This window comes from Drosophila suzukii, chromosome 3, assembly GCF_043229965.1.
Source record: "Drosophila suzukii chromosome 3, CBGP_Dsuzu_IsoJpt1.0, whole genome shotgun sequence".
Taxonomy (NCBI): Eukaryota; Metazoa; Arthropoda; class Insecta; order Diptera; family Drosophilidae; genus Drosophila; species Drosophila suzukii.
The window spans coordinates 91978448-92000762 of NC_092082.1; the positions used below are offsets into that span (position 1 = coordinate 91978448).

Below are 22315 nucleotides of genomic sequence, written 5' to 3' on the forward strand. Positions count from 1 at the left end.
AAGAGGAGGAAATCATGGCGTCTAGAGTGGATGTAGGATGCACAAAATCCCCAAAATCCATAAAAATGGTATTTTTGGTATTCTAGCGAGGATCGGATTCTTGCTACTGAAGGGTTGCATCTGGGCTATTTATGTTAATTACCATGGGTAATGTCTTGACTAGGAATGCCAACTTGGCCGAAAATACTGACTCCCACAATCTCCGCGTGAATTTCATACAGCGAGTATCTGTGTGCGACGGAGCGAATTGCGTTATCCGCTCGGAAAACGGCGTAAAGTCAGCTTATTAAAATATTAATTGAAAGTGGAAGCGCCGATAACTGACCGACAACAATGGCGGCAGCCCGTCCATTTCCATGCCAATTTCCATCTCAATTCGGAGCCCATGTGCCGAAATGTAAACACGGCGCTGCTTTATCGCCCTCATAATTACGGCGTAATGAAAGCGCCAGACACGGCCCAATAAACGGCGGCATCCTTAGCGTCCTTGGTATCCTTGGATGCCTGGCCCACCTGGGCATCCTCCATACGAGAGCCAAAACACACGGGGATGTGGGCCGTCTCGTAAATGCGGGCAGACCATAAAGCTGCAGATACAAAAATATCCGAATAACGCGTTGAAATGCCCAGAATTTGCTTCACCAACTCGGCAATACGCTAAGGAACCAGCAGATGTCGGACAAGTGTTTAAAGGAAATCATGGGTACTTTATATTTATGTTCCAAGAAAGTACATTTTTTATTGGTTTATTTTTACTTAGCTACCATTTATATTAATATTTACATAAATAAAAAACACATTAGACCATTAGGTCAGAAAGATAATACTGTTTCCAGAGACAGTACTGAACCATAACTACCCCAAAATAAGAATACCCTTCCGCCCATTACCTTTTGCCCCTCCCCGCTGTATTGCGCATACGCCCAGTTAGCCATAGGCGCACACACACAAAAAGCCACATTCTGCAGAAGCCCCTTAATTTCGCCAGCGGAAGATGCTGCATTCATTGTTTTACGAGCCATAAACATTAACAATTAGGCCGGGTACCCAAGCCGTTATGATTTTTACAGCCTGCTTTAATTAGAAAAATACATTAGCAGGGGTCCTAGACAGCTCGTCTCGTTTCGTCTTGGTCCTCGGTACTTATTTTCCTTTTTTCAGTTGCAGTGCTCCTGGATGTTGGTTTTGAAGGCGCAGAATATGTAGTAGCCAACACCAGCGCCCAGCAGAACGGCCACACAGAGCCACACGTTAAAGGTCATAAAGACGAGCATCAGTAGGAAGGATATGAAGACTTGCAGGACGTGCAGGAAGGTCTGCAGCAGGTGCATCCAGGAGCAGAAGACCTTGAGCTTGGAGCCACCTCCAGCGGGCGGGGGGTTCTCCTGGACATGATGATGGGTTGGTAAGGACATGATGTGCGAGGACTGGGCCTGCGGGGATCCAGGTCCTCCGTGCTGCAGCGGTGGCATCGATGGCGACCTGGGGCGATAGGCGTAGATCTGGGTCCCAGTCTGCTGGTGGCTCCTTGGCGGATAAGTCGGCTGGTTGTAGTTGTAGTTGGCCTCTCTGTACCTCCTTGGCGGGTTGTACTGATCCCTTCCGCCCTCCAATCTCCTCCTGTTCCTCGCAAAGAGCCACTCTCTGAAGAACTTGAGAGCTTCGTAGAGCACGGCCACAAGAAAAATGAGGAGACAGGACAAAGTCAGTGCCAAGGCGGACTCAGTGCGCCAGCACTTGAAGAGAATGGTCTCCGTATCGCCTGTGTGAAAGAACATGGACATGGTCATGTCGTGTCCTCCTCCTCCGTGATCCCCGGGCTTGGTGTGGACTCCTCCATGGTCTCCTCCATGGCCTCCATGATCTCCATGGTGTGACATCCCAGGGGAATGGTGTCCTTCGTGGGCGGAGCTTGGGGGAGCAGGCTCTGGGGTTCCCTGGTGGGAACCGTGATGGTGGACATGCCCCTCTGAAGCATCAGCTCCATGGTGATCCATGGTCAAACATCGGGGAAAATGAATGTAAATTGTGGAATCGTGTAAACTCGATCGATAATTACTTGACAGCTTTCACAAGGAATGTGAGTAAGCGTTTCGAAGTAATTTATTAAACTGACATTGTAGCATATTAAAGGGTATTATATTTTTCAATAAGTTACTTTAAGCTTTAAAGTTCCAAATAATTTTATAGGTAAGCAGCTGTGTAATCTGATATACGTAGATACTCTTTTTCTAAATGTGCATATTTAATCCTTAACATGAAACTGATATGAGATACTTCTGTATTTACCAATAAATTTAATGTCAATATTTAGTTACCAAAATATGTTTATGAATTTTTTCGCTGACCAGATCTTCGACTATTAGTAAAAAATATAATTTTTTCTGGAATTTCAGTTAAATTTTTTAGATTTTCCTGTTGCCAAGAGAAATCCTTGCCGAACTACATCCCTCTCCAGTTATTTTCTATGTCTATATAGGGCCGAGCTGCGACCGCAGCCCAATGCCAATTTGCTTGTATCATTAACATAAATGACAGGCGGGCAGAACATGCCACGTGCCACAAAATCAATGCAGTTTCCGTCCAGTTTCGTTGTTTTCTGGCCGGGACAAGCGAGCAAATTTGCTGGCACTAATGGAAACCATTTTTCAACCGCCGCACGGATGAGACGAGCTGCACCCGAAATCCTCCGGCCCAACCATGCATATTAATAAAGATTTAAGCGTCAGCAGCCGGCGGAATTAAGACCGTACACTGGGAGCTCGGCTCGAGTACTTTGAATTGCTCACGAGCTGGCCATTAGACGGTGGAACACCGAATATTAATCATACGCCGCGTTAATTTATGGGCTAGTCGCTGATTGCCGAAAAAGGGATTTTTCAGCCAGACGTGCTGCAATCTTTTTCGCATTTTTCGGGTAGTGTACTACGTGGTATGCTGCGATGCTGAAGGGAATCCGAGGCGATTTTCGCTTTTCCTGCTAAAATGAAGCCACTAGCTGTCGCTGGGAACGCCTCGCTGACCGCCCATTAATGCGGCTTCTTTGTGCAGGAGCACATTAATCATGGCGAATGCTGCAGCAGCCATCGCAGCATGGCTCTGGAGGAATTTCCACATTTTTATTTTTTTGGGCTCCCTTTCTTTGCTGTTTTGTTTTTTGGCCCACAAAAAACGAAAAAAAAGAAAAGAACGAGCCCGGCAACATAGTGAGTCCTGCATTAAATGCTTTGCTTTTCTATGGACGCTCGAGCACTTCCGTTTTCGGCCAGAATCACAGACCTTAATTGTCGAGTCGGAGGAAAAGCGAGGTTTGTAAGCTTAAATTGACAGCATGTTAAATTCCCAGTGGATAGAGAGTTCTGACACCTCTTAAATAAAAGGAAAAAATAGAAAATAAATACGAATGTATTAATTTTAATTATGTCTTATGTATTATACACTGTGGTAGGCATTATACATTTAAGTAAATGGACATGTTTCGTAACATTTAAATGACCTTAAAATTTTGTAGCTCCTTAAGTCCATCTATTTTTCACTCCCTGGACATAAGAAACTAAAATCGAATCAGGAAAATCCCCTTACGTTGTCCAGCCACCCTTTACTTAAGCTGCAGTGTCCATTGTTTGCAGTCCTTGGCTCCTCGGGAATGTAATTCCTTTTGAAGCCGGACACGGCTTAAAGCTCCTTGAGGTCCCGGCTCTGGCTTCTCCATTCTTTATCAATTGTCTTGTAGAGCAAAGCGTTAATCATGCGGCATTTAACGAGACTAAAGCCGACTGCTCCCACGAGACTGCTCCCGAGATTTCAATGGTCGAAGTTTTGCTGCCCGTCCTCCGCTTTCGACAAAGCGACAGCCATGAATTCCGAGAAGGAATGAAAAATGTGCGCCAAATGTGTGTTGGAAAAGCGACCCAAAAGAAAAGCGGGGGCAGCCTTGCGTGTAATCGCGCTGCTAAGTCCATTTAATCAACTTAATTTTGTACAAATTCCCAGACTTTCGGGCTCACTTTTCCCCGGGCCATTCATTCATGTCGGGGCGAAAGTGACGCAAGCCTCGCAGGACGGCTTTTAATAAAACATTTTCCACAATTATAACAATGCTGGGCAGGTGGGGTGTGGAGGAGATTCCAGATGCCTATCGCACAACGTTGAAATGGAGTTGTTAGCGCTGGAAATAATTTACATAATTTGTTTTGAATACTCTTTGACAGAGCAAAGGTGTGCGTGTTGCATACTTTCGGGCTGCCCTCGGCTCACCCGGCGGATACGCAATATTTGGCTTAACAATTCCGACAAGTTTTAACGAAGCAGCCAGCCAACACGTGTTTTTCAGATTATTGTCACAGAAGTACGAAAAGTAAATAACCTTTGATTACACTTTATATTTCCGCCGCCCCCGAGCCATTTAATACCCGCACAAAATATTAAATTCCCATTTCGTGGAGAACTGCTGCTTTGATATTTATTAAATTTAACATCCAACGAGGGCCTAAAGTCATTTGGTGAAACCGGAGTCCATTTCTTTTTCGGCAAATACATTTGGAAATTTGTCGTATTACCTTGCAGCACATTTGACATTTGGCTGCCATCGATTTTCGATTGCGTTATCGAAACAAATCTATCCACTTTGGCGGCCTTTTTACTGGCATCCCGGCCCGAAAAAGCGAAAGCGAAGAACGGAGAGTGCCACTCAGAGGAAATTGAGCTCAATTGGGGTTTTTCGTTACGTGACGCTGCCTTTTGCCAGGCTTTTATTGTTCCCAGGACATCTCGTCCAGAAAAGGGTCCTGTCCGTTGATTTATGTGGCGAGTGCTTGTTAACACTTCACCGTTACGAGCCCGACAACTGCAGGCGTTTTCATAAGCGATTCTTCTAAAAAAGAATAGAGAACCCCCGCTGGAAGTTCCCAAGGACGACTGGAGATGTTTCATAAGCGTCGCATTAGTGTCACGTAACTGCTAATAGAAAAAAGCGGTCGTAAAACTGCAGACTTTACTGCCGGCGATACGATTAAGTGTACGCTCCCTGGCTGCAGAGCAATTTCACTGCACTCGTCAGCCGGTTTTTCATTTCGGCATTTTTTTGCGTGCCGAACGCAGCTATTTGAATACCCAGATCCGCTTAGCAGAAAGGCAAAGCGCACCGAAAACACATATCCCCGTAGTCCACATCCGAGGCGGAAGGCGTGGCCTTGTGCTCGTCGAGGGTCCTTTTTTGGGGCTGCCTCATAAAGTGGCATCCTAGCATGTAGTCTGTAGTGCTGAGGAGGGGGCGTAAAATCATCATTTATCAGCAAGCAGCCAGGAGCCAAATGCACAGGGGGAATTTTACGAGACATTTTTAGGGTCCCTTACTCCAAAGTGGGTTACTTTCTTCACTTACCATTTTAATTTCCAAATATATTGAGACCATAAGAAGTTTCCTAACAAGAAACCCATACTGCTTGGAATTTTCTTTACGGGGGGTAAAGATATTACTCTTAATACGATTTTAGAAACTATTAAGTAAAGCAGACGAATTCTTTTTTTACATTCCTTATAAAATCAAATAACACGAATTTCAAACAACCCATTTTTATAACAGTTTTTTAATCCAAATAGATGGATGTTTAAAATTAAGATTTTATAAAATTGTGTCTAACCTAATAGTATACATTTTGTTATTTAATGTTCACAATTTTTTTTCTCAGTGCATTCCCAGAAACATACCGAAATGCTGTCAAATTCGGTGATACTTTTTGCTAGTGTGAGACGCATTCCGCTGCTGGCGCCGTCAGATCCGCCTCACTTTGTCATTGTCATACCCTTTTTCGAGCTTCTGTTTCCTGGAATCTGGGCTGCTAAGGATCCCCCGCCTTGTTTATGCCTCACAGAAAGTGGAACTGGGGAATGTGCAGATATTTGCATACAGCATCGCACATTTCGAGGGCTTCCGCCGCAGATGTTTGTTAGTTGTTAGTGTTTGCCTTTTGGCAGGAACGCCATGTTGGCGCCGCTTTCCCTCCCCCTTCCCTTTCACTTCTTTCTCCCCTGAACGCTTTTGACTTCCGTTTCCGTTTCTGTGCATTTTGCACGTTTGCCCAACTTGTCATTCGCAATGAGCTGAATGCTGAATGGTGAATGCACTCGATGGGCGACTGGCTTGCAGCTGCTTTTCTATGTTTTTGGCCCGCCAGTCAGTTAAATTGCGCATTGAGTTGACATTCAGCTGCACAGACTGCCAGCAGCTGCTGCGAATCGCATTCGTTGGATTTGAATTCGTTTCTGATTTTTACCCGCTTTTTGTGTGAGTTCTAGTAAGTTAAACCTGTCGCTTTCACAGAATTTATTTGTATAGCATGGCAAAAAATAATGCTTTATGCGAAATAAAAAGAGAGATCGCTAGTCATTTTAACTCTCCTGTCAAGACATCTTTAGATACATATTACTTACAAAGGTGTCCTAAAGTATGCAACAATATAATTTAAGTTCTAAAGTCAGTGGGATATGACTTTTTTCATTGCATACTTTTAGACACCTTCTGTAGATTTCTACTTGAATCAGTGCTTATCAGTTCCTTTTAAGAATGTTGTCCAGTACTTTACCTCAGTCAGAGATTTATTATCATTATAGATTTCCCTTCCCCCAAAACATTAAAAACAACATATAAAGCAACAAAGTTACATTGATACGGTTTGCCTTTTATTTGATGCCATAATCTCCGCACGCTTTTTTCGGGAAAACAGTTTTCAAATGCAGTTTTGCAGTTTTGTAAGCTTCACTCGGAAAGTGTTTTAGTTTTCATTTGTTTGTTATCCTCAATTACTTTGTTTTTTGTTTTTAATTATAATATTTGATGTTTGTTTTTGTAATGAACTTTAGTTCGGTTTGCGTATAATTAGCTGCGCTTAGTTTTGTCATGCTCGTTTGCCCTTGTTTGTTTTTCATTTTCATTTTCATTAACCGTCTTCCGTTTTCAATTTTCAATTTCATTTAATTTCATGGGTGTGTGTGTGGGGGTGTATGCGTGTGGGTTATGTAAATAGTTGATAGTTTATCTCATCAAGTTACGAATAGCTCAGTTTCAATCGTTTTTGTGGGTTGATTTTGTTTGTTTGGTTTGTTTGTTGGTTTGTTGGTTTGTTGCGAATATCATAATGCACTTCTCGCAGTGCTACATACATATACAATAAAAACATGCACACTTAGTTGACTATAGCTATATGTATAGGTATGTGTGTAGTACGTTTGATGCAGCTTCGATCTAAACATAAAAGTAATGCTTAATGTTTGGTATCACAGAGAGGCGTGACTTTTCATACAAAATACAACGAAAGACTAATGCAGAAAGTTACAAAATACAATTTAGTTCTTCTCACTTGAGCGTAGTGTATACATATAGGCTACTTTCTCTATATATTTATATATACTTTATAGACAGAGCCGCAGATGGCTGGGTATTTACAGTGGATAGCTTCTTGCACAAAACATAAGTATATCTAGGTTAATCAGTAGGCTTAACTTTTGGCTGCATTCCGCAGTTTGTAAATTTAATTTTTGGCTCAGTTTGAGTATCGCAAATTAACTAACTACGCTGGCAAATTTCAGGATGGGATTTGGGGGATTTTGGTTTGTTTTCCAGGGGAGGTATCAATAGATTCGATAACGATTGTGTCTCATATCCGGTGCTGATTGTTTTCGAAACATAAAAGGAACCGTAGAAACCTGTCACAGTTACAACCGTGTGTGTGTGTGAGTGTGTTTGTGTGGTATTGCTTAGTTCTACATTTAAAATTACAACAACAAGTTACATTTAGAGGAGTCGTCTACAGTTCGCACTTGAAATACTCTTGTATAATGCGAATTTCGGGGCGGTGCACATATACAGAGATACGCACTAATAACACTACTACATACAAATATCCATGTGTGTGTACTGGGGTGGCCATATAGGGTGGAACTTAGTTTTTGGACAGCTTTTAGTACTACTTATTGGGCCAATGGGTCTACAAAGACATCATGGAACTCAATTTGATGAGAAAGTATTTAAATAATTTCAAGTTGTAGAACAATTTCCAAAAATTCAATAATCAACCATCTCTTCTTTAAGACCCCAAGGATAACCTACTAAAACAGTCCAAAAACTACCTTTCCCCCTTAGAACTTTACATCTCCTAATTTATATAGATTCTGCACCCCAGTGTGTATACTTAAGTGGGTGAGTGTGTCGAGCAGAGGAGTCGCCTTCGTCCGGAAACCTAGAGAAGAACCCTCGAGCAGCTCAGATGGGATGGCCTGTGATCATACTGGAAGTCCCCTAGAGAAAGCTCTCCCTGGCCCCGTGCCGCTCGTCGCCCAGCATCACCCGCTGCGAGGGGGGCTCGCCGTACTGGTCCTGGTAGTAGTTCTCCCGCATCATGGTGTTCAGGCTGGAGCAGCGGAAGTAGAGGATCTCCTGGAAGGGCTTGCGGAAGTCCCGGTTCAGGGTGGCGTAGATGATGGGGTTCAGCAGGGAGTTGGCGTAGCCCAGCCAGAGGAACAGGGACGAGAGCGACGCGGGCACGTGCATCGTCTCGAAGGGACGAATGAGGGCCAGGATGAAGAAGGGCAGCCAGCAGACGGTGAAGGCGGACATGATGATGCCCAGGGTGGTGGATGCCTTCTTCTCCTTGGCCAGCTGAAACCGCAGCTTCTTGTGGTGCGGCGAGCCCAGCAGTCCGGTGGAGCCGCTCACCCCGCCACCACTGCCATGTCCCGCGAGGGCTCCTCCTCCGCTGCTCAGGCCCCCGCAGGTGGAGTAGGTCAGCGAGGTGTTTCCCACGCTGCTGTGCCGCTGGCCGTTGCCCGAGCTGGCCAACTCCGTGTGGCCCAGAGTGGGCGCCTGCGGGGCCGACGGCGAGCCTGTGCCGTTGAGGGCCTGCTGCAGGTGCGTCTGGGCCCGCTTCTCCTCCAGCACAATCCGCCTCGCCGCCCTGAAGATCTGGTAGTAGACGAACAGCATCACTGAGAGCGGGATGTAGAAGGAGCCCAGGGTGGCGTAGATCTGATATGCGAAATTCTGGCACACCGTGCAGATGGGCTGGCCCTCCTCGTCCTCGTGCTCGTTGCCCAGGATCAGCAGCGGGGGCAGTGAGATGCAGGCGGCGGCCAGCCACACGATCCCCACGCACAGCATCATTCGCCGCGGGGTCCGCTTGACCCCGTACTCCAGGGGCTTCGTGATGGCCAGGTAGCGGTCCACGGAGATGGCACACAGGTTCAGGATCGACGCAGTGCAGCAGAGCACGTCGAAGGACACCCAGATGTCGCAGAGCAGCGGCCCAAAGTTCCACTTCTCCAGCACCTCGTAAAGCAGGGCCATGGGCATCACCAGCAGGGCCACACAGAGATCGGAGAGGGCCAGGGACACCAGCAGGTAGTTGCAGGGCCTCCGCAGCTTCCTCACCATGCAGACGGCTATGCAGACCAGGACATTGCCCACCACGGTGCCCAGGATCACGATCAGCAAAACAATGCTCACGAAAATGGATGTCAGGGGGGGCAGCACGAACTCCCCGGCGGCGAACTCCTCTATCAGTAAGGGAGTATCTGAAAGGGGCACCAAGGTGGTGTTGCTGTCCCCCAGATTCGTGCTCGTGATTCCCTGGTAGGAGACTATGGCAATGGGACTGCTGTTCATCGAGGAGACCCCGAAGGATCCCGATGCCGAGGCGGAGGCGGAGGCTATGGCCCCCAGGAAGGCGCTGCTGCTGTTGAAGTCCTGCAGGGACGCGGACGAGGACGACAAGGACGACTCCGTCTCGCCTTCCACGAGCGGAGCGGGAGCGGGAACGGTGGCCTTGCCCGCCGCATAGGCTATCCAGCTGCTCAGGAAGAGCACGAACAGCGTCAGCGTGGCGGTGGAGATCAGTTTCTGGTGGTGGTTCGGGTGGTTCCTGTGGCTCCTCTGCGGGCGGTGGCTCTGATGGCGCCGCCAATCCTGTCCAGACACGGCCATCGGCAGTCTTTCAATGGTGGTGGGCCCGGGAGCGGGCTAACGCGGCGTATGAGCAACCCAGTGCCGACCTGCTGCCCAGCATTGTCACCTCTTCGGGCCTCAGCATCATTGCGTATACGCCACCGCACCGCGACGGCGTACGCAGCCCACATCATTAATCATAATTTCAATAAAAATAAAGCCCTCTTATTAGTTGCGCCGGGGGCCGCGTGGCTTGATTACTAATTTATGTGGGGGCGTATGCTTAATAAAATCGCTGCCTGCGGTCGCCAGTTGATGTGGTCATTGACTTTTATGCCTTGTACGCGGGTATCTCTCTTAATAAATCTCTGCAGTTGTTTTCGTGGACTCTGTGATTGTCGCCAGGGCTGCAAAAGAAGAAAAACGAGAGGAAAATTCATTACTCAGCTGTATTTATAAAGTGCAAATGGCCGTGACTTAAAGTCTGAATTTAAATTCGCATAAAACTCAGGGACTTGCGGCCATCTTTCATCCCACGCTTTCGCGTGCTTTCCCATTTTCCTCGGCGCTTTTCCAGCCACACAAAGACCTCAGCTCACGCACATGTCGCCCTAATGATGGTCACAGTTGTTACAATTTCCAGAGAAAATTTTTAAACAATGAAACAATGCGGGCGGTGGTAAAAAGGAAAATAAAAGAGAAACAACCGCGAAACGCGTTTTCATGGCCCAGGGGCCATCGGCGGATGGTTTGTGTACTCGCTAAGAGTTTTCCCCATTTTCCCGGACAGGCGGTGAATCATCAGGGGTCCCTCCCTCCCCCTGTCGATGCCTTTGTATTAATTTTCATACTTCTTTTGATTATTGAATTGTTGGCTCACTGCCTGGCCCAAACCGCAGGCCACGCCCCCCGCCCGCTTTCTACCGCCCACAGGCACTTGACGCTCTTGGAAATGCGAAACAAATAAACAAAGGGCAGCTAAAAGGCGGTGGCGCCTACGCCATTGTTGCGGCCATTTTCCTGGGCAGCTTCCGTTTGGCATTTTTATTTATTTCCCAGCTTTTCCCGCCCTTTGTGGTCAGTGGAAGTCGTAGGGAAAAGGCATAAGAAATACAATTTATACATTTCTCCCTAATTGAATTCCATTGCGAGGCCTGCTGGAGGTGTCGTCGAACCGCTCACAATCGAGGGGCATCAGAGGAGCTTTAAAAACGCCATGTGTCTGAATGCCCGATTTATTGAAGGCAGCCAAGTGGCAATTGAGCCCCGAAAATCAGGGAAATCGGTTGGGGGCAATGGCGTCTAGACGGCCAGACGATGCCACACCTGAGCCACGCAGGTGTGAGCCATTCGACACTCAAAAACCGAGTGAAACCTGAAACAACAGGAGGGCAAAACATTAGGCCCGAGCCCAGCATCATTATAAAACTATTCCCCAGGGGTTAAAAAATATGGTTTGGGAGGAGCCTGGAAAATGGCACAGAATTTCAAGTAGACGGGTCTACACTTACGATTATAGTACTATGCAAGAAATAGGAAATTCCACTTCACAGACTTTTTCATAGCTTCCTGTTCTCATAAGATTTAGTCGAACTCAAAGATATTATATCTGATAGTTAGAACTACGATAATCTTATGTGAATGTAAGTTTAAAAATGTGAAATGTGTGTTAGCTTAAAGATGTCGAAATCTGAAGCATAATTTCCTATAGGATACTTCTCAAAACCTTTTAACAATTTTCAAATAACATTGAAATTTGTGAAGACTTCCTCCCTCGAACACAGCATTTAATGTTCGCTCGAAATTACCCAGTGCATTTTAAGCCACTGGGAACAGTTGACAATATTCAGCCTTATCCATGCCGATTGGCACTAAATTCTAAACAAACCGAACAACAAAGGGGCATGTACACGAAAATTGGCAAACCAATCGGTCGGGTATAATAATAAATAGCAATGCGAAAACATTGCAGTGTGTGTGTTTCAATATTTGGAAAATTAAGGGGGAAATTGTCTGGCATTCGGAATTTGGAAATGTGGAAATTTGGCAATGCGCACGAGTTCATTCCGTGATTGCGATGCTGGCCGTTTGTGCGAGTGCACTCGAATTTATTGTTTCTGGCGGCTGGCTGCGCTCGAGCGACTTTCGGTGTTAATTATGCTAATCAAGGGGACAAGATGGCCCCAATTATTTGGTCAGCAAACAGCAGTCGTAAGCCGCTCTAAGCCCTCCTGTCCGGATGAATTCTCCTGGCAACAGGACATAAATAATGTAATTTAATTATGAATCGTACGGGGGCGCGGTGGCGGGCGATTTGGCAGCTCAGGAAGCGTCGCTTTTGGCCTTATTTGTACTATTGCCAAAGCCGACAGGGGCGTAAATATTCATAGATTTTAATATTTATGTCCTTCGTCCTGCATGGGCCACTTTCCCGCCCTCGTTTTCGGCATTCCGGCCCCTGCGGGCTGAGAACTTTTCAAATATTTGCCAGTTTCTCTGGCTTCTGCGGCAGCGTCTTGAGGTTTGCCGCATCGCTCGACTTTGCTGACAGTCCCTCCTCAGCAGCTCCTCCGGAATCCGAACCGGATCCTAGCCCATTTGCTAAACAAGTGTAATTTTAGTTGGCAACCAGCAACTAGTTTACTGCGGAGATTTCCATTTGGATTTATGCCATGCCCACCACACCCTTCCATACTCCTGGCTTATTAAGTCCTGTACAGTATCTACTGGCCCGCCTTTCAGTTAACACAAAATATATTTTATGGCCGCGCTGACGCTTGCAAATCCTTAAGTTTCCACTGGCCACCCCGAAATAAGCTCATCCAGGGAAGAGATAAGAGCTGGATGCGCATAAAGTGCTTTTAAAATCAGCCAGCGTAAACTTAATTTTTGCAGATATCACTGGCAATTGTTTCGAGCAGCCCGCTTGAGTATCCCCCACAGCAGCCACTCGAAAGACTGGAGAACCGAGAAGCTGGGGAACTCGAAAGGGAATGCGATGCAGTTGATGGTTGCAGTTTATGGTCTGCTGCCCCGCCCCCGGCCGCCGCCGCCCCCGCTTTTTTATGGGACTTGGCTTGGCTTGGCGCCGCCACTCTGGCGCATTAAGCTCTTCTGCTCGCTTTTTTACCACACACAAACAGCATTTTTAAAGCCAAGCTGATTTGGGGCTGAGCGGCGAAAGTCACGAGCCAAGTGAGTCACTGGTAAATTGAGACAGTGTAATAAATCCCCCCAAAAAAAGGGGCAAGAACAGCAGCCTCTGGAGATTAAAATCTGTTCAGCCCACCACGCGTATGCGCAATGTAAGCTCTCTTACTTCATGGTACATTTTTATACCTTTTTTTTACCTTTAGAAAAACACTTATAACAGGGACAATTTAAATCTCCACTTATTTTAAATCCTTTTTAAAAGTGCTCGAAAGTATGCAACTACAAAATTTATCGTTTGAACCACGTTTTTAAAGCATTCTTTTAGGTGTCTTTCTAAATGTTTTCAAATCGTTCAAGACATTAAGTAAATTGCGACAGGAAAAACTGCAATAAATCCTGAAAAGTAAGAACCGTCTGAGGAAAACCTCGGAAATTAAAATCCGCGCAGCATACCGCGGCGAATGCGTGAGGTTGCGTATACGCCACGTTCGCCCACTCATTTCATATGCCTCGCCAGCGCTTTTCAATTACAAAGTCATAAAATTTGATTTCTCAAGCCTGCTTCTCCGCATTCAATTTTTGCCCCGTCCCTGCTTATTTATGACGCACTCGCATGTGTTATCCTTGCAGCATTCCTGCCATTTACCAAGTGCCCGATGTAATTTCAACCTGACACATCACACGAGGGACACGTCTCGAGAGCTCACGAAATTGCTGTAAATGGATGCGAGTTAAAAAGCCAGCAATTTTAAATTGCCGCTGTCGACATTGGCGCCCCTTTTCGGGGTTCCTTTTGGCTGGGAACCAGGGAAAGGGGCTCTTCTTGGCTGGGAACCAGGGAAAGGGCCCAAAACGGGCTTCCGAGGGCTGAATTCTTGCGCACTTGATGTTTATGTGTCAAGCTTCTGTTGGTTTACATTGCCTTACACTTTTTTCGCTCCGCGCTGGCTGGTTGTAAATAATAAATGCGTTGATTTCGAATCATATATTTATGCCAGTGCGCTTACACAGGGCAACAAAATGAGGGAAGCAATCGGGATGGAACATATTTAATCTATCCAGACTTCTTAACTCAAAGAGAGCTGTTATTCGGTCATAAAGAAAACTTCTAATTATGTTTTGGCCAAACCATTATCAGATATTCGTTGCCAAACATATTATAAATCTATTCTTGACAGCTAGTAAAATTTGTAATAAAGACAGTCGTAAATTTTACACATTGTAAAATCATCCTCTCCTTTAAAATTATAAATCTATAAAGCTACACAATAACATTTTTGAAAGCTTTGACATATTTTACTTTGGGGAATGTTGTACAAACCACTGGGGTTTTGAAATCACTTATAAAGGTGCCTGAAAGTATGCAAAGAAAAATACCTGTCGGAATAATGGTGGCAAACATTCTATAATTGTGTAAGTTTAAAACTTTCTTCCATTTCCTTTTTCCAGACCTTCGCTTTGAATTTTTTCTCTGTGAAAAGTTAAATGTGGTTCTCTAGAGCAGTCTGTCAGTCGAAATAATCCAGCATCATGTGGGGCAATCCTTTTAAATGGAATATCAAATATCGTGCATGGCACACCTCTCGCTCAGCACTTTCCCCAAAGTCAAGGTCTGAGTCAGAGCCTCATAAAAGTGAGTGGAAAGTGGAAAAGCAGATCATTGTTTGCCATTAATTTTGTTTGAGAGTGTCGAACAACAGTTCGTGTAAAATGCCTGGCATATGTAGGCATTTCGGGATGTGGATGTTTGTTTATTTGTGTGCATAATAAAATTTGTTCGGAAAACATGTGTAGAAACGGGAGAGCGAACAAAAACATTTGCTTATCTTTAGGAATTCGCATCCTTCTTGGGCTGACATTTTCACTGGTGTTTCATTTTTGTTAATGCTTTTGCATTTAAAGTTTAGGTGGGCGTATGAGTGATATGATTTGCATATAAGGGAGCGGTGTTCTGCGTGTGTGATGTAATAAAGCACGGAGTTTTACATAAATTGCGGGTACGGCCTGTCTTCTCTTCCGTTTCCTGCTGGAAAACATCACGAAATACGCTTTTTTCACATTTCCACCCGGCCATTTGCATATTGCGGAGCTGCGCCTTATAGTCTTTTGTTATTTTCATTTGATTATTTATGGTACGAACACCCATATGAGGTCCCCGAAAAAAAGGAACATCGATGATTCCCCGCCAGAGGAATTTATGTCCCCTGCATAAATGCCCGTTTTGTCAAGTCAAACATTTGTTGTTGCCATTTTATAGCTCATTCTGTTGTTGTCGGTTGTTTTTTCGCACAATTTATTGGTTTTAAAATTATTTCTCTGGCGCGCTGTGACATCATCATAAAAAATGTCATTTCGCCTTTATTTACGGAAATATTTCCGTTGAAGTGTCGCCTTTGTCCTTGTCCATTGTCCTGCCGCCTTTCGGCAGGCCGGTGGGCGTGGGCCCACAGCTGCTAATTGCTGGCAAATTTCCAACTTGTTGGCCTTCTGCTGCAAAACACGTACTAGTCTGGGGTTTCAATCAATGTAATGGCTCACCACCAGGCCAATTGCAATTGCAATCGATTTGATTTTTCGCCCGCCTGACAGAGGACCCCATTTAATCCCAGTTTCAGATACAAAGCAAGGGACATCTGATGCTGAAGCCCTAATCTAATGCAATCTAATCCGGTTGGGGAAAATGCAGCAGCTGCAGCTGCAGCTGCATCGCAACAAAGTGCATCCTTGGCCCAACAATTTTCCACTCAATGTACTGACTATGCTGACTTTTATGAGAATGCCGGACGAACGTGGAACGCCTTTGCCCAGGATCCTCAGTATCCTGCAAGTGAGTCATAAAATCTTTTTATATGGCTGCCGGATGACTTTGTCTCTTAGCTGCCACTAATTGAATTGTTTTCCAAGGGCCGAGAGTGCCCTGGAGAATGCATTTGCTGCTTTGCAATAATGCCAAAATTAAATTCCCCGGAAAGTTAAGTATATGCAGTAAACGTAAGATAAAAATCTATGGATCAAGAGTAGCAAAGCCTGAAAACTGCCAAGAGCTTGGGGAACCAAAGGCAAATTTATCCTTTGCAATAATAGCATAGCACGAAAAAAGAGAATTAAAACTAATTTTCTTATAATGCACCAAAATTATCAAATAATAAGCTTTTGGTTGTATATTAAAGCGCCCTTCTTCTTTCACACCTTATTTTCTCAAAGGTTTTCCTGTCTTATCCCCTTTGAGGATACAATTCAAAGATTATAAATGTTTCGCCTTAGCTCCGAGCTGGTACTTTAATTGATTTTTAGGTCCCTTATACACCTAAAGCCAGCTGAAAGACTCACCTAGCTGCTGTCTCTTTCGCTGCGTCTCAACCCGTCGCTTTCTCCGTCTCACAGCTCAGCGGACGTCTTCAGCGCGTTTCTGCAATGAATGCGATAAGTGATGAGGTGTGTGTAAGTAATTAAAGAACCTTAACGCATAATGGGAGTTAAGCGGGTGTATTAAGAGGTGGTGTTGCCGTCGCCACCTTCGTGGGTAAGTGTGTGTGTGTCAGGTGCTCCATCAAATCCCGAGACATGACGTATAGAATTTCCGCGACAGCCCACCACATCTCAGCCCTTAACCACGCGAGATTTTGTTTTTATGTAAATATAATAAGCCCCGTGTCTGCCAGAGACGGCATCAATCATACGCCATGTTGTGCTGCGTTGAACGGTGGCTAAACAGGCGGAAACGCTAAAGCGCGCTGCTCACTCACACAAACGCAGCGAACAGGGAAACTCAGTGAAACTCGGGCAGCCCACGCCAGTTGCAAAATTGAAAATTTATCGTCTAGAACACACGCACACTAAACCACAACATGAACAGCGGGCGCCAACAAGAAATTGTCAGCAACAAATTTAGCCGGCAGCAGCAACTGCACAGCAGCAACACATCGCCGCACAGCGGCAACATCGACGCACAGCAGCAACAGCAACGGCAACATCAGCCTGCCATTCCATGAACCTTCAACTAAGTTGAGCTGTTGCATGCGCTTCATCAACGTCATGCTTAGCCGCATTCGAGACATTGTAGGCATTGCATTTGCAACAGAGTGCAGCAGAGCAGCGCAGATATTGCTGGCTGTCTGAAAAGGGGGCGGCATAGAAGGGGTTAACGGGCGCACAAGGGGGCGGGGGAGTGCACCATCCGTAAAAATTCCAAACATGCAGCCACTGGGAACCTCAATCACTCCATTCGCTGCGACTTTGTTTGCTCTATTCTGCATTTAGATGAACCCACACAGCAAGCGTTGTATAAAGGACGAGTGTACACAGAAATACTACACAGTTTACGTGATAGTAACTTTTATTTTACTCAAACAAACACATGTGAATTTAATAATATGCTATAAGAACAATTTAATTTTTATTTGTATTAAAATCTGTTGAAGCTAGAAAGACATTTGTCGAATAACAAAAAGCACTGCCTACTGTTAGGCATACTTTAAACATATTTTTGGGATTAGAAATAGTTCACATATTTATGATTTAAGATCAGATCTCATAATATTTGTATTAAAGCACAAAGATTTCCATGAAATAATTGTTATATGAGATTCTGCTTCTTAGTATTCAGAAAATATATAAGAATTTCTAGACCCTCTAAAATTATTATATTTTTTCCTGTGCAGCTTTGCGGTCGCTCTGTTGAATGACAAATTTATTTGGCCAGAGCTCCGGCCAAGCACGATTCCCGAATGACTTTTATGAGATCTGGCTATTCAGCAAGGGACTTGGCTCACTTCCTGTGCTGGCCTCTGCTCGAAAGCAGTGCATTCCAAACCAGTTAGAGGGCTAATTTATGAATGCAGCTGCATTTAAAATCCAATTACCTGCGCCGGCACCCAAGGTAACAAGAAAATATAAATTACAAGCCATAATAGAAGAGATTCCAAGGGCGCACAAACGAATCGCACAATGCATTTGCATGCCACGTTAAGTGTGAATGGTAAAAAACAAAGTGAGCTAGGAAAAACCTGGGAAAACCCAGGGAAAAGAAAGGCGGCACAGAGAGAGCGACATGTGTGTGTGTTTTTCTGACACTGGATAAAGATAATCAACTTCCGTCATCAGGCGAAATGCGGCATGGCGGCAACAGCTCGACAGTTTTTAATTGAGTTTACGCTCCGTGTGCTGCGTTATGGAAGTGACTGTGTGTGTATGGTGCTGCATCTGTGAGGCTACACGGGGAGAAATTGTGTAAAATAAAGGAGAACATAATATACAAAATTGGGAGTCTTCCAAACACTTTTAAAGGTATCTAAAAGTATGCAATAAAAAAAAGATTGGAAACATATCGCAGCATACTTTTAGACACCTTTCTTGACGCGTTTTGCATTTTTCTTTGCATTTTCTACATATTTCTTTGATTTTTTTCAGTGCTTCTGTGGAAAAGCGCATTATTTGCACTCAGCTGGAAATGACTCGCTTTGCGGTTCTTGCACTTACACTTGCCGCCCTTCGTGCACTCACATGCGCTATTTGCCAGCTTTCGCCAAGATTTTTAATTAAGTTAATGAAGTGCATCGTGTGGTTTTTGGCCACATTTGAGAGCATTGCCAAGGAGTCGTGTTATCCAGTCCCCTTTTTAATAAGGACATTAGGGGAGATCCGCCGCACTCAACACACTGCCTTTATTTACCGCAGGCCACTTTGAAAAGCAATAAAGGATTCCCATCTACACTGCAAGGATACAGGGGCGTGGATCACCGAGTGCTGAGAGGGGGTATAAAAAATGAAGCTCACTTCCGAAACTTCCGGTTGCTGGCGAAAGTAAACATTAAATATTTATGACGCTGCACAAAAAATGCAATCAAAAACGTGAGAAAAGTTTCTATTGCATATTTATGTGCGCACTGAGCGGAAAGCGCATCAAAGAGGGAAAAAAGCTACGAAATATTGCACAGAATTCTGAGCTGGCTTCGTAATGCTCTTACTGGGTATTACAACAAGCAGATTACATTTCCGACTGACTTTTTTATATGCCTTTTCGAGATTTAATGTGAAAACGTTTTTTATTGCAGGAATATTAAATAATTAAACAAGTGTTTCTGTGCATCGACGCATTTCTCAATTAACAATTTGTTAATGGTCTTCTTTTAATTTGGGAAAATGGAAAGGAATAAAAAGTGCGCTTATCAATACTTATTTTTTATAAATGCCAAGTCATATGGTTAACATTCTTATTCACTTTTTAAAACTCTCATATTTACCTGTCAAATTCACTGCCGCAAACCGCACTTTTAATATTTTTCAATGGGCGCAGAACACAAAAAAGGAACGGCTGTCAGTTCAATGGCAACACATAATTACCAGCCCTTTAATAAAGCTTAGTTTCCCTTTCAAATGCAGGGCACAATAGACTCGAGCTCACTGCGAAATGTAATGAATATAAAAGTGTTGCCAGCACCGAAGGTCGGGGGTTTTTGGGTGGAACGGAGCTTTGAAAAGCGCTGCACCAAAATGGTTTTCAATTTAGTTAATTTATGGCGCGCATTGTTGGCTCTGGAATCGCACTGGCACACAATGGGCATATTTATAGCCGTTTTATTTTCCCATTTCAATGCAATTACCCAAGCCGCCTGCCGCACCAACCGAAATAACGCTTATAAATGGTGTATTTTTGAATGTATCGGGGGGACAGCGCGCCATGAAATGGCAGAATAAAAAGAGCTGAGCCAAGAATATATACCCGCAAAATATATATCTCACTGTCCATTGTGCGGAGCAGCTGTCCGAAAAGCAGCACTTATCCACTTTGAGTTGCCACAATGCCCAAGGATCTGGCAGCCCGTAAATTCCGGGTCCGCCAGGTTGGAGGACATTAGAACACATGTCGGGATGTTCCGCTCCTCCAGCTACTCCAGCTCCTCCAGTGCCTGGTAAGTGCAAAGTTTTAACGCTGGTTAGCAGCTGCTAATTAGCATAAAGTTGGCTCAACTTTCGCGCCACTCTGGCACACATTCACTGGGAAAAAAAGCGTTTCAAAATCGGTAAAAAATCAGGGGAGACACAACTTGTTCGGCCTAGTTTCACAGAAACTTTCTACCAGGTTTTTAAGCTGTGAATCTATTAAGTAATATATACATAAATCACTGGGGTCTAGGATCACAAATAAATTTGTTGAATAGTATGCAATAAAATAAAGTATTATTTTTTTATGGCATACTTTTAGACAGCTTTAGAAGTTATGTCAGATTTGTTATACAATCATTTAAATAAGAAGGATGTGGGTAAAAATGGCAACATCAATTTTACTTATGACAGAATTTGATTTATATATAAGGAATTAAAATCACTTATCCAAATATCATCCTGTTTTGCATAAACTTTTAATAGATTCCAAAAGTATGCAATAATATTTTTTCCTTTTTTTCATTGCATACTTTTAGACAGCTTCAGAAGTTATATAAACTTCTTATTTGTCATAAAAATACTTAAGAAAGTTAATTGTAGATAAAGAATTTTATTATTAACTTGTCTTATGACAGACCTAAATTTATATTTCAGGAATGAAAATCTCTAATCGCAAATTTCATCCAGTGTATCAGCAGACAAGAGCAGGTCCATTCATTCCGCTTTTTGACAGCGTCACTTGGCTCAGTCCGCGTGACGCAGCATCCCTGGGATCCTTCGGCTCATCCCGCACATCCTGCTCAGCCGTCGTCCTTTCCCGGGCCATTCCTCATTTCTCCTCGGATGGCGCCGCTTTCGCTGTCGTCTTTTGTTTAGCTTGAAGCACGTCTCGCTCATCTCTTTGATAAATATTAGTTTAATTCCTTTCAGGAGATGGAACTTCAAGGCTGCCGCTCCAGCCTCTTTAGTGGCTCGTTTTCTTATTTTATACAATTATTCGGTTTCCTTTTCCACACTTTATTGCCTTGGCGCATTTTGTGTCCTTTGTTTGGCATTTCATTTCGCCCGCTTGGCTAAGTGAAAAATGCAAATATTTTCCTTTGATTGAAATCCGAGAATCGAAAATTACAGATGGTTGAAAAATTGCTGGTAACTCGATCAGCTAATAAATTGAAGAGGCATTGCAGTAACGACAGCTCTTGATATTAATGAATTCCAAAATGTTTAAGAATTAAATAGGGACTTTAAGATAAAATTTCAGTAAGTTAATTTGAATAGGTAACCATAGAAATTTAAATTAAAATACACTTCAAGTATCTCATTTCTTTTAGTGCACTGCCAAGATTTTTCTCATTCCTCCTTTTCTTAACAAATTGATTGTGTTCCAAAAATATCGCTTCATATGCCAGCTGTATTTTCCTTTTTTCAGCATTTATCCAAAAGAAAGTCGCAAAAAAAGCGGTGCCAAATTAATTCGATGCCGGGTGGCTGAAATCCGACCAAATCTCTTGGCTCTAATAGACGGCCTGCAATTTGGCCCATTCAGGAAGCAGCTCTCCATTCAACGGCTTCGCAATCAATGGCAGCTGGCTGCTTCCTTTCGCCTTTTTGGTTCTGCCAAAAAACTGGGAAAATTGGCAAGTGACACAACCTCGTTGCATTTCGGTTTCCCGTTCTCATTCATCGAGGGGAAATGCTGTGTCTGCGTTTCATTCATGGGATACTTATACGCACACAGAGAGCTTTCCCGCTTTCCCGCTTTTCTCTGTGACAAGCCGTCTGACATTCGCCAGATTTGCGAAGGCCAACAGACACGTTTCTGGCATACGATATCACTGCGCCCCGTTCCTTTGGGCGGAATTATGATTCGATGACAGAGCGCCGTGACGTTTAAATTGAATTTTCGATTTTTAGCATGTTTATTTCGCAGCTGACTTTGTCCAAACTTTTCTGCCAAGCAGACTCTAAATTTAGCCCAAAAGGCGGGCAAACAAAAAAGAAAAGCAGCCGCAGACGAGAAATTTCCGCTGACAGTGATGTATGTATGCATCTTTGATGGCATGGCGAGGGGGAAATTTTCCGGGGGCAGCAGCGACAGGTGCAAATGTCGCTGCTGGGTCGAGCAATTTGTCGGAAAAGTTCAGGGCCTGTCGGCGGTCCGCAAACTTTTCCCACTTGTCACGCTGACCCTTCTCCTGAATTTGAGTGAAAGTGGCGGAAAAAGTTTAATGATAAATAATATTCAATGAATATAACAAAATTTGAAGTATGCAAATTATTGGGGATTTTAAAATTAGCAATCGAATAGATAAACTATCAATAATATTTATTTATTTTATA

The 22315-nt window shown here is 44.2% G+C and overlaps 2 protein-coding genes across 5 annotated transcripts in view; both read right to left on the reverse strand.

Annotated features, from left to right (window-relative positions):
- Positions 1-1061: 1061 nt before the first annotated feature.
- On the reverse strand, positions 1062-2091 carry Ctr1C (Copper transporter 1C). Its single transcript, XM_017077444.4, has one exon. The coding sequence runs from the start codon at positions 1995-1997 to the stop codon at positions 1158-1160; it is 840 nt and encodes a 279-aa protein (XP_016932933.4). The 5' UTR covers positions 1998-2091; the 3' UTR covers positions 1062-1157.
- A 4568-nt stretch (positions 2092-6659) lies between these two features.
- Positions 6660-22315, reverse strand: part of 5-HT7 (5-hydroxytryptamine receptor 7) — a 54844-nt gene continuing 39188 nt past the window's right edge. For 2 of the 4 annotated variants that reach the window (XM_065866117.2, XM_036819693.3), the window contains 2 exons: positions 16421-16499; positions 6660-10344 (listed from right to left, as the gene is read on the reverse strand). In XM_065866117.2, the coding sequence (XP_065722189.2) occupies positions 8297-9976 (1680 nt within the window). In that variant the 5' untranslated portion in view covers positions 9977-10344; positions 16421-16499 and the 3' untranslated portion in view covers positions 6660-8296. The remainder of the gene's footprint in view (positions 10345-16420; positions 16500-22315) is intronic. The other 2 variants (XM_065866119.2, XM_065866118.2) reach the window with 1 other exon arrangement.